General features: G+C 43.8%; 1 protein-coding gene across 1 annotated transcript in view; it reads left to right on the top strand.

The window, feature by feature from the left end:
- Window positions 1-12239, top strand: part of dnah9l (dynein, axonemal, heavy polypeptide 9 like) — a gene marked incomplete at its 5' end in the record, with an annotated part of 234184 nt that overhangs the window by 198547 nt on the left and 23398 nt on the right. Inside the window, 7 exons of the mRNA XM_079507118.1 lie at window positions 257-405; window positions 638-765; window positions 2804-2941; window positions 3735-3824; window positions 5634-5825; window positions 8985-9104; window positions 9950-10009. Of these exons, the coding sequence (XP_079363244.1) occupies window positions 257-405; window positions 638-765; window positions 2804-2941; window positions 3735-3824; window positions 5634-5825; window positions 8985-9104; window positions 9950-10009 (877 nt within the window). The remainder of the gene's footprint in view (window positions 1-256; window positions 406-637; window positions 766-2803; window positions 2942-3734; window positions 3825-5633; window positions 5826-8984; window positions 9105-9949; window positions 10010-12239) is intronic.

The following is a 12239-nucleotide window of genomic DNA, read 5'->3' as shown; positions in this document are numbered from 1 at the left end:
TTTCTCTCCATAGGAACTTTGTCTCAGAGACTCTTGGTCTCCAGTACACTGATAGGGTTTCTCTCCAGTACACTGAAAGGGTTTTTCTCCATAGGAACTTTGTCTCAGAGACTCTGGGTCTTCAGTACACTGATAGGGTTTCTCTCCAGTACACTGATAGGGTTTCTCTCCATAGGAACTTTGTCTCAGAGACTCTGGGTCTTCAGTACACTGATAGGGTTTCTCTCCAGTACACTGATAGGGTTTCTCTCCATAGGAACTTTGTCTCAGAGACTCTGGGTCTTCAGTACACTGAAGGAAGGAAGACAGAGTTCTCCAAGTCTTTCAGAGAGAGCGGTCCGTCGTCTCCGGTCTTCTTCATCCTGTCCCCCGGGGTGGACCCCCTGAAGGACGTGGAGGCACTGGGTACTTACTTACTTACGCACGCACGCACGCACGCACGCACGCACGCACGCACGCACGCACACACGCACGCACGCACGCACACACGCAAATCTCATATGCTGGAGGCGGACGGCTGGCAGACTTTTTAACATTGTTGGCGTAGATTGTGTTAATCAATAAAAACAACAAAAGACGTCATAGGTCGGTGAGTGAGTTTTAATGTCCTGTCATGTCTCTGTGTCGCCCCCTGCAGGCAGGAGGCTGGGCTTCACCATCGACCTGGGGAAGCTCCACAACGTGTCTCTGGGTCAGGGCCAGGAGGCTGTGGCTGAGCTGGCCATGGAGAAGGCTGCTAGAGAGGGACACTGGGTCATTCTACAGGTACACTGATGGGGTTTCTCCACTGTACTCTGATAGAGAGGGACACTGGGTCATTCTACAGGTACACTGATGGGGTTTCTCCACTTTACACTGCTAGAGATGGACACTGGGTCATTCTACAGGTACACTGATAGGGTTTCTCCACTTTACACTGCTAGAGAGGGACACTGGGTCATTCTACAGGTACACTGATAGGGTTTCTCCACTTTACACTGATAGAGAGGGACACTGGGTCATTCTACAGGTACACTGATAGGGTTTCTCCACTTTACACTGCTAGAGAGGGACACTGGGTCATTCTACAGGTACACTGCTAGAGAGGGACACTGGGTCATTCTACAGGTACACTGATAGGGTTTCTCCAGTTTACACTGATAGAGAGGGACACTGGGTCATTCTACAGGTACACTGATAGGGTTTCTCCACTTTACACTGATAGAGAGGGACACTGGGTCATTCTACAGGTACACTGATAGGGTTTCTCCACTTTACACTGCTAGAGAGGGACACTGGGTCATTCTACAGGTACACTGCTAGAGAGGGACACTGGGTCATTCTACAGGTACACTGATAGGGTTTCTCCAGTTTACACTGATAGAGAGGGACACTGGGTCATTCTACAGGTACACTGATAGGGTTTCTCCAGTTTACACTGATAGAGAGGGACACTGGGTCATTCTACAGGTACACTGATAGGGTTTCTCCACTTTACACTGATAGAGAGGGACACTGGGTCATTCTACAGGCACACTGATAGGGTTTCTCCACTTTACACTGCTAGAGAGGGACACTGGGTCATTCTACAGGTACACTGCTAGAGAGGGACACTGGGTCATTCTACAGGTACACTGATAGGGTTTCTCCAGTTTACACTGATAGAGAGGGACACTGGGTCATTCTACAGGTACACTGATAGGGTTTCTCCAGTTTACACTGATAGAGAGGGACACTGGGTCATTCTACAGGTACACTGATAGGGTTTCTCCACTTTACACTGATAGAGAGGGACACTGGGTCATTCTACAGGCACACTGATAGGGTTTCTCCACTTTACACTGCTAGAGAGGGACACTGGGTCATTCTACAGGTACACTGCTAGAGAGGGACACTGGGTCATTCTACAGGCACACTGATAGGGTTTCTCCACTTTACACTGCTAGAGAGGGACACTGGGTCATTCTACAGGTACACTGCTAGAGAGGGACACTGGGTCATTCTACAGGCACACTGATAGGGTTTCTCCACTTTACACTGCTAGAGAGGGACACTGGGTCATTCTACAGGTACACTGCTAGAGAGGGACACTGGGTCATTCTACAGGTACACTGATAGAGAGGGACACTGGGTCATTCTACAGGCACACTGATAGGGTTTCTCCACTTTACACTGCTAGAGAGGGACACTGGGTCATTCTACAGGTACACTGATAGAGAGGGACACTGGGTCATTCTACAGGTACACTGATAGGGTTTCTCCACTTTACACTGCTAGAGAGGGACACTGGGTCATTCTACAGGTACACTGATAGAGAGGGACACTGGGTCATTCTACAGGTACACTGATAGGGTTTCTCCACTTTACACTGCTAGAGAGGGACACTGGGTCATTCTACAGGTACACTGCTAGAGAGGGACACTGGGTCATTCTACAGGTACACTGATAGAGAGGGACACTGGGTCATTCTACAGGTACACTGAGAGGGACACTGGGTCATTCTACAGGTACACTGATAGGGTTTCTCCACTTTACACTGATAGGCCATGGAGAAAGCTGCTATAGAGAGGGACACTGGGTTATACTGTGTGTGTGTGTGTGTGTGTGTGTGTGTGTGTGTGTGTGTGTGTGTGTGTGTGTGTGTGTGTGTGTGTGTGTGTGTGTGTGGCTATATGAACTGTGAGTTAATGATGCTTATGGCAGCGTTTTGAGTTTTAAAACATCTTCTCCTCCCCCTCCCTCCTCCTCCTCCACCCTCCCCTCCCCCTCCCCCCCCCTCCTCTTCCTCCCCCTCTCCTCCCTCCTCCTCCTCCCCCCTCCTCAGAACATCCATCTGGTGGGGCGCTGGCTGGGTTCTCTAGAGAAGCTGCTAGATCGATGCTGTGACGGCAGCCATCCTGACTACAGAGTGTTTATGAGCGCCGAGCCTTCCCTGACCCCCCAAGAACACATCATACCTCAGGTTGTTATTATTATTACGTGCACACATCCTCCTGGGCGACGGCGTGCACGCATCCTCCTGGGTGACGCATCCTCCTGGGTGACGCATCCTCCTGGGTGACGCATCCTCCTGGGTGACGGCGTGCACGCATCCTCCTGGGTGAAGGCGTGCACGCCTCCTCCTGGGTGACGGCGTGCACGCCTCCTCCTGGGTGACGGCGTGCACGCATCCTCCTGGGTGACGGCGTGCACGCATCCTCCTGGGTGACGGCGTGCACGCATCCTCCTGGGTGACGGCGTGCACACATCCTCCTGGGTGAAGGCGTGCACACATCCTCCTGGGTGACGGCGTGCACGCCTCCTCCTGGGTGACGCCGTGCACACATCCTCCTGGGTGACGGCGTGCACACATCCTCCTGGGTGACGGCGTGCACACATCCTCCTGGGTGACGCCGTGCACACATCCTCCTGGGTGACGGCGTGCACACATCCTCCTGGGTGACGGGCACACATCCTCCTGGGTGACGGCGTGCACGCATCCTCCTGGGTGACGGCGCCCACGCATCCTCCTGGGTGACGGCGCCCACGCATCCTCCTGGGTGACAGTGCAGTGCAGTGCAGTGCAGTGCAGTGCAGTACAGTACAGTACAGTACAGTACAGTGCAGTGCAGTAACAGTACAGTACAGTACAGTACAGTACAGTACAGTACAGTACAGTACAGTACAGTACAGTACAGTTACAGTTACAGCACAGCACAGCACAGCACCACTCACTTCAGACAGGTCTGATTTTTTGAATGTGAAATGTTTCTCAGGGCATTCTGGAGAACGCCATAAAGATCACCAACGAGCCCCCTACTGGTATGCTCGCCAACCTGCACGCTGCGCTGGACAACTTTGACCAGGTGGGTCAGCGGCGGGTCTGGGGATCTAATGGTTTACATACAGGAGGGTCTGGGGACCCCCTGGGGTCCATCTAATGGTTTACAGGAGGGTCTGGGGACCCCCTGGGGTCCATCTAATGGTTTACAGGAGGGTCTGGGGACCCCATGGGGGCCATAATGGTTTACAGTATTTCTGTACTCACTGATCTATATTCATATTTAATATTGGCATCTATATTTTGCAGCAGTGGCTCGTTTTGAATTGCTGTGAAACTTGGTCATGCATTTCCTGTAATCCTGGACCAGTACAGCAGGAGTTATAGATATTTATGTATGTTTTTAAATGTATTTATAATATGTTTATATGTATTTCCAGGTAATCCTGGACCAGCAGGGAACAGGAGTTAATGTGTGTTTATATATGTATATATATATATTTCCAGGTCATATTGGACCAGTGCAGCAGGGAGCAGGAGTTTAATATGTTTATAAATATGTTTATAAATATATTTCCAGGTCATATTGGACCAGTGCAGCAGGGAGCAGGAGTTTAATATGTTTATAAATATATTTCCAGGTCATATTGGACCAGTGCAGCAGGGAGCAGGAGTTTAATATGTTTATAAATATATTTCCAGGTCATATTGGACCAGTGCAGCATGGAACAGGAGTTTAATATGTTTATAAATATATTTCCAGGTCATATTGGACCAGTGCAGCAGGGAACAGGAGTTTAATATGTTTATAAATATATGTCCAGGTCATATTGGACCAGTGCAGCAGGGAACAGGAGTTCAAGACGCTGCTGTTCTCTCTGTGTTATTTCCAGGTCATATTGGACCAGTGCAGCAGGGAACAGGAGTTTAATATGTTTATATATATATTTCCAGGTCATATTGGACCAGTGCAGCAGGGAACAGGAGTTTAATATGTTTATAAATATATTTCCAGGTCATATTGGACCAGTGCAGCAGGGAACAGGAGTTTAATATGTTTATATATATATTTACAGGTCATATTGGACCAGTGCAGCAGGGAACAGGAGTTTAATATGTTTATAAATATATTTCCAGGTCATATTGGACCAGTGCAGCAGGGTACAGGAGTTTAATATGTTTATATATATGTTTATAAATATATTTCCAGGTGATCCTGGACCAGTGCAGCAGGGAACAGGAGTTTAATATGTTTATATATATATTTCCAGGTCATATTGGACCAGTGCAGCAGGGAACAGGAGTTTAATATGTTTATAAATATATTTCCAGGTCATATTGGACCAGTGCAGCAGGGTACAGGAGTTTAATATGTTTATATATATATGTTTATAAATATATTTCCAGGTGATCCTGGACCAGTGCAGCATGGAACAGGAGTTTAATATGTTTATATATATATTTATACATATATTTCCAGGTCATATTGGACCAGTGCAGCAGGGAGCATGAGTTTAATATGTTTATATATATGTTTATAAATATATTTCCAGGTGATCCTGGACCAGTGCAGCATGGAACAGGAGTTTAATATGTTTATATATATATTTATACATATATTTCCAGGTCATATTGGACCAGTGCAGCAGGGAGCAGGAGTTATATATATGTATAAATATATTTCCAGGTCATATTGGACCAGTGCAGCAGGGAGCAGGAGTTTAATATGTTTATAAATATATTTATACATACATTTCCAGGTCATATTGGACCAGTGCAGCAGGGAACAGGAGTTTAATATGTTTATAAATATATTTCCAGGTGATCCTGGACCAGTGCAGCAGGGAGCAGGAGTTTAATATGTTTATACATATGTTTATAAATATATTTCCAGGTCATATTGGACCAGTGCAGCAGGGAACAGGAGTTCAAGACGCTGCTGTTCTCTCTGTGTTATTTCCACGCCTGCGTGGCCGAGAGGAGGAAGTTCGGACCTCAGGGCTGGAACAGGAAGTATCCGTTCAACACCGGCGACCTCACCATCTCTGTCAACGTGCTGTACAACTACCTGGAGGCCAACGCACAGGTGTGTGTGTGTGTGTGTGTGTGTGTGTGTGTGTGTGTGTGTGTGTGTGTGTGTGTGTGTGTGTGTGTGTGTGTGTGTGTGTGTGTGTGTGTGTGTGTGTGTGTGTGTGTGTGTGTGTGTGTGTGTGTGTGTGTGTGTTTTATGAAGACTTTTATGAAGACTTTATAGCATTTTATGTAGACTTTATAGCATTTTATGAAGACTTTATAGCATTTTTTGAAGACTTTGTTAGCATTTTACACTTTATAGCATTTTATGAAGACTTTATAGCATTTTATGTAGACTTTATAGCATTTTATGAAGACTTTATAGCATTTTTTGAAGACTTTGTTAGCATTTTACACTTTATAGCATTTTATGAAGACTTTATAGCATTTTATGTAGACTTTATAGCATTTTATGAAGACTTTATAGCATTTTTTGAAGACTTTGTTAGCATTTTACACTTTATAGCATTTTATGAAGACTTTATAGCATTTTATGAAGACTGTATAGCATTTTATGAAGACTTTATATCATTTTACACTTTATAGCATTTTATGAAGACTTTATAGCATTTTATGAACTTTATAGCATTTTACACTTTATAGCATTTTATGAAGACTTTATAGCATTTTATGAAGACTTTATAGCATTTTTTGAAGACTTTGTAGCATTTTACACTTTATAGCATTTTATGAAGACTTTATAGCATTGTATGAAGACTTTATAGCATTTTATGAAGACTTTATAGCATTTTACACTTTATAGCATTTTATGAAGACTTTATAGCATTTTATGAAGACTTTATAGCATTTTACACTTTATAGCATTTTATGAAGACTTTATAGCATTTTACACTTTATAGCATTTTATGAAGACTTTATAGCATTTTACACTTTATAGCATTTTATGAAGACTTTATAGCATTTTATGAAGACTTTATAGCATTTTACACTTTATAGCATTTTATGAAGACTTTATAGCATTTTACACTTTATAGCATTTTATGAAGACTTTATAGCATTTTACACTTTATAGCATTTTATGAAGACTTTATAGCATTTTATGAAGACTTTATAGCATTTTACACTTATATAGCATTTTATGAAGACTTTATAGCATTTTACACTTTATAGCATTTTATGTAGACTTTATAGCATTTTATGAAGACTTTATAGCATTTTATGTAGACTTTATAGCATTTTTTGAAGACTTTGTAGCATTTTACACTTTATAGCATTTTATGAAGACTTTATAGCATTGTATGAAGACTTTATAGCATTTTATGAAGACTTTATAGCATTTTACACTTTATAGCATTTTATGAAGACTTTATAGCATTTTACACTTTATAGCATTTTATGAAGACTTTATAGCATTTTATGAAGACTTTATAGCATTTTACACTTTATAGCATTTTATGAAGACTTTATAGCATTTTATGAAGACTTTATATCTTTTTATGTAGACTTTATAGCATTTTATGAAGACTTTATAGCATTTTATGAAGACTTTATAGCATTTTATGAAGACTTTATAGCATTTTTTGAAGACTTTATAGCATTTTATGTAGACTTTATAGCATTTTATGAAGACTTTATAGCATTTTATGAAGACTTTATAGCATTTTATGTAGACTTTATAGCATTTTATTTAGACTTTATAGCATTTTTTGAAGACTTTGTAGCATTTTACACTTTATAGCATTTTATGAAGACTTTATAGCATTTTATGAAGACTTTATAGCATTTTATGTAGACTTTATAGCATTTTATGTAGACTTTATAGCATTTTATGAAGACTTTATAGCATTTTATGTAAACTTTACAGCATTTTACACTTTATAGCATTTTATGAAGACTTTATAGCATTTTATGAAGACTTTATAGCATTTTATGAAGACTTTATAGCATTTTACACTTTATAGCATTTTATGAAGACTATAGCATTTTACACTTTATATCATTTTATGAAGACTTTATATCATTTTATGTAGACTTTATAGCATTTTATGAAGACTTTATAGCATTTTATGAAGACTTTATAGCATTTTATGAAGACTTTATAGCATTTTATGAAGACTTTATAGCATTTTATGTAGACTTTATAGCATTTTATGTAGACTTTATAGCATTTTATGAAGACTTTATAGCATTTTATGAAGACTTTATAGCATTTTATGTAAACTTTATAGCGTTTTACGAAGACTTTATAGCATTTTATGAAGACTTTATAGCATTTTATGTAGACTTTATAGCATTTTATGAAGACTTTATAGCATTTTATGAAGACTTTATAGCATTTTATGTAGACTTTATAGCATTTTATGAAGACTTTATAGCATTTTACACTTTATAGCATTTTATGAAGACTTTATAGCATTTTACACTTTATATCTTTTTATGTAGACTTTATAGCATTTTATGAAGACTTTATAGCATTTTACACTTTATAGCATTTTATGAAGACTTTATAGCATTTTACACTTTATAGCATTTTATGTAGACTTTATAGCATTTTATGAAGACTTTATAGCATTTTATGAAGACTTTATATCTTTTTATGTAGACTTTATAGCATTTTATGAAGACTTTATAGCATTTTACACTTTATAGCATTTTATGAAGACTTTATAGCATTTTACACTTTATAGCATTTTATGTAGACTTTATAGCATTTTATGAAGACTTTATAGCATTTTACACTTTATAGCATTTTATGAAGACTTTATAGCATTTTATGAAGACTTTATAGCATTTTACACTTTATATAGCATTTTATGAAGACTTTATAGCATTTTACACTTTATAGCATTTTATGTAGACAGCACTAGAATAGCATTTTATTTACATATAGCACTATTAAGTATACATGCATAGTTTCATTATATAGATACTCCACTGTTACGTTCTTAGCTTACGCATGTTTCATGATAACTACGTATTATGTATGTGATGTACTGCCATGCTTTTTGTTATTGCTTAATGTAACTCTCTCTGGATTAAGCCTAAATTGTAAATTGTTTGTGCGTGCGTGCGTGCGTGCGTGCGTGCCTGCCTGCCTGCCTGCGTGCGTGCGTGCGTGCGTGCGTGCGTGCGTGCGTGCGTGCGTGCGTGCGTGCGTGCGTGCGTGCGTGCGTGCGTGCGTGCGTGCGTGTGTGCGTGCGTGCGTGTGTAGGTCCCATGGGAGGACCTCCGCTACCTGTTTGGGGAGATCATGTATGGAGGTCACATCACTGACGACTGGGACCGCCGGCTCTGTAGGACATACCTGGAGGAGTACATGCAACCCAACCAGGTGTGTGTGTGTGTGTGTGTGTGTGTGTGTGTGTGTGTGTGTGTGTGTGTGTGTGTGTGTGTGTGTGTGTGTGTGTGTGTGTGTGTGTGTGTGTGTGTGTGTGTGTGTGTGTGTGTGTGTGTGTGTGTGTGGGGTGTGTGGTGTGTGGTGTGTGTCATGTAGTCTCGCGTTGCCAGACTGTCACCTCTCGCAATGTTCAAACTCTTCCGTCATACAGTCTGGAGCAACGGAAGCTCTGATCATGAGTAAAATATAAATGCTTCCGTCATACAGTCTGGAGCAATGGAAGCTCTGATCATGAGTAAAATATAAATGCTTCCGTCGTACAGTCTGGAGCAACGGAAGCTCTGATCATGAGTAAAATATAAATGCTTCCGTCATACAGTCTGGAGCAATGGAAGCTCTGATCATGAGTAAAATATAAATGCTTCCGTCGTACAGTCTGGAGCAACGGAAGCTCTGATCATGAGTAAAATATAAATGCTTCCGTCATACAGTCTGGAGCAACGGAAGCTCTGATCATGAGTAAAATATAAATGCTTCCGTCATACAGTCTGGAGCGACGGAAGCTCTGATCATGAGTCAAATATAAATGCTTCCGTCATACAGTCTGGAGCAACGGAAGCTCTGATCATGAGTAAAATATAAAGTGGAAGTGAAGCCTCCTCCCCACTTCCGTTTCGTCTATACAGTCGCGCACATTTATCGTAATATAAATGGAAATCAACTAAGCGTGTGTGTGCGTGTGCGCGCGCGTGTGTGTGTGTGTGTGTGTGCGCGTGCGTGTGTGTGTGTCTGTGCGTGCGTGTGCGTGCGCGTGTGTGTGTGTGTGTGTGTGTGTTCAGTTTGACAGGAAGATGTGTCTGGCTCCAGGCTTTGTTGTTCCTTCCAACCTCGACTACCAGGTACGACCTTTAACCTTTAGCCCCCTCTGTGTTCCTATTGGCTGAGCTTGAACCCATTCTGGATGGGAACCCCTCTTGGGGTTCTGTACAGTATGTACAGTATTCAAAATTGTTAAAAAAAAATAAAATAATTGATGCTGCTATATAAATATTTGAAGTTGTTCAGAAAACTCAGGTCAGTATTTAGAAGGCGTTTTTAGAATGGCCCTCAGTCCAAAATTGGTTGAACCGGCAGAACTCCAGTTCCCAGCATGCCGAAGGCCCCACAGAACTCCAGTTCCCAGCATGCAGAAGGCCCCACAGAACTCTAGTTCCCAGCATGCCAAAGGCCCCACAGAACTCCAGTTCCCAACATGCCGAAGGCCCCACAGAACTCCAGTTCCCAGCATGCCGATGGCCCCACAGAACTCCAGTTCCCAGCATGCCGAAGGCCCCACAGAACTCCAGTTCCCAGCATGCCGAAGGCCCCACAGAACTCCAGTTCAACAACATGCCGAAGGCCCCAAAGAACTCCAGTTCCCAACATGCCGAAGGCCCCAAAGAACTCTAGTTCCCAACATGCCGAAGGCCCCACAGAACTCCAGTTCAACAACATGCCGAAGGCCCCACAGAACTCCAGTTCAACAACATGCCGAAGGCCCCAAAGAACTCCAGTTCCCAACATGCCCGAAGGCCCCAAAGAACTCTAGTTCCCAACATGCCGAAGGCTCCACAGAACTCCAGTTCAACAACATGCCGAAGGCCCCACAGAACTCCAGTTCCCAACATGCCCGAAGGCCCCACAGAACTCCAGTTCAACAACATGCCTGAAGGCCCCACAGAACTCCAGTTCAACAACATGCCCGAAGGCCCCACAGAACTCCAGTTCCCAACATGCCTGAAGGCCCCACAGAACTCCAGTTCAACAACTTGCCGAAGGCCCCAAATAACTCCAGTTCCCAACATGCCCGAAGGCCCCAAAGAACTCTAGTTCCCAACATGCCGAAGGCCCCACAGAACTCCAGTTCCCAAAATGCCTGAAGGCCCCACAGAACTCTAGTTCCCAACATGCTGAAGGCACCACAGAACTCCAGTTCCCAACATGCCGAAGGCCCCACAGAACTCCAGTTCCCAACATGCTGAAGGCCCGACAGAACTCCAGTTCCCAACATGCCGAAGGCCCCACATAACTCCAGTTCCCAACATGCCTGAAGCCCCCACAGAACTCCAGTTCAACAACATGCCGAAGGCCCCACAGAACTCCAGTTCCCAACATGCCGAAGGCCCCACATAACTCCAGTTCCCAACATGCCTGAAGGCCCCACAGAACTCCAGTTCAACAACATGCCGAAGGCCCCACAGAACTCCAGTTTCCAACATGCCGAAGGCCCCACAGAACTCCAGTTCCCAACATGCCGAAGGCCCCAAAGAACTCTAGTTCCCAACATGCCGAAGGCCCCACAGAACTCCAGTTCAACAACATGCCGAAGGCCCCACAGAACTCCAGTTCCCAACATGCCCGAAGGCCCCACAGAACTCCAGTTCAACAACATACCAAAGGCCCCAAAGAACTCCAGTTCCCAGCATGCCGAAGGCCCCACAGAACTCCAGTTCAACAACATGCCGAAGGCCCTAAAGAACTCTAGTTCCCAACATGCCGAAGGCCCCACAGAACTCCAGTTCAACAACATGCCGAAGGCCCCACAGAACTCCAGTTCCCAACATGCCCGAAGGCCCCACAGAACTCCAGTTCAACAACATGCCTGAAGGCCCCACAGAACTCCAGTTCAACAACATGCTCGAAGGCCCCACAGAACTCCAGTTCCCAAAATGCCTGAAGGCCCCACAGAACTGTAGTTCCCAACATGCTGAAGGCACCACAGAACTCCAGTTCCCAACATGCCGTAGGCCCCACAGAACTCCAGTTCCCAACATGCTGAAGGCCCGACAGAACTCCAGTTCCCAACATGCTGAAGGCCCCACAGAACTCCAGTTCCCAACATGCCTGAAGGCCCGACATAACTCCAGTTCCCAACATGCTGAAGGCCCCACATAACTCCAGTTCCCAACATGCCTGAAGGCCCCACAGAACTCCAGTTCAACAACATGCCGAAGGCCCCACAGAACTCCAGTTCCCAACATGCCGAAGGCCCCACAGAACTCTAGTTCCCAACATGCCGAAGGCTCCACAGAACTCCAGTTCAACAACATGCCGAAGGCCCCACAGAACTCCAGTTCCCAACATGCCCGA

The sequence above is a fragment of the Electrona antarctica genome (assembly GCF_951216825.1).
Source record: "Electrona antarctica genome assembly, chromosome: 1".
Taxonomy (NCBI): domain Eukaryota; kingdom Metazoa; phylum Chordata; class Actinopteri; order Myctophiformes; family Myctophidae; genus Electrona; species Electrona antarctica.
This window is presented reverse-complemented; position numbering and strand designations above follow the sequence as displayed.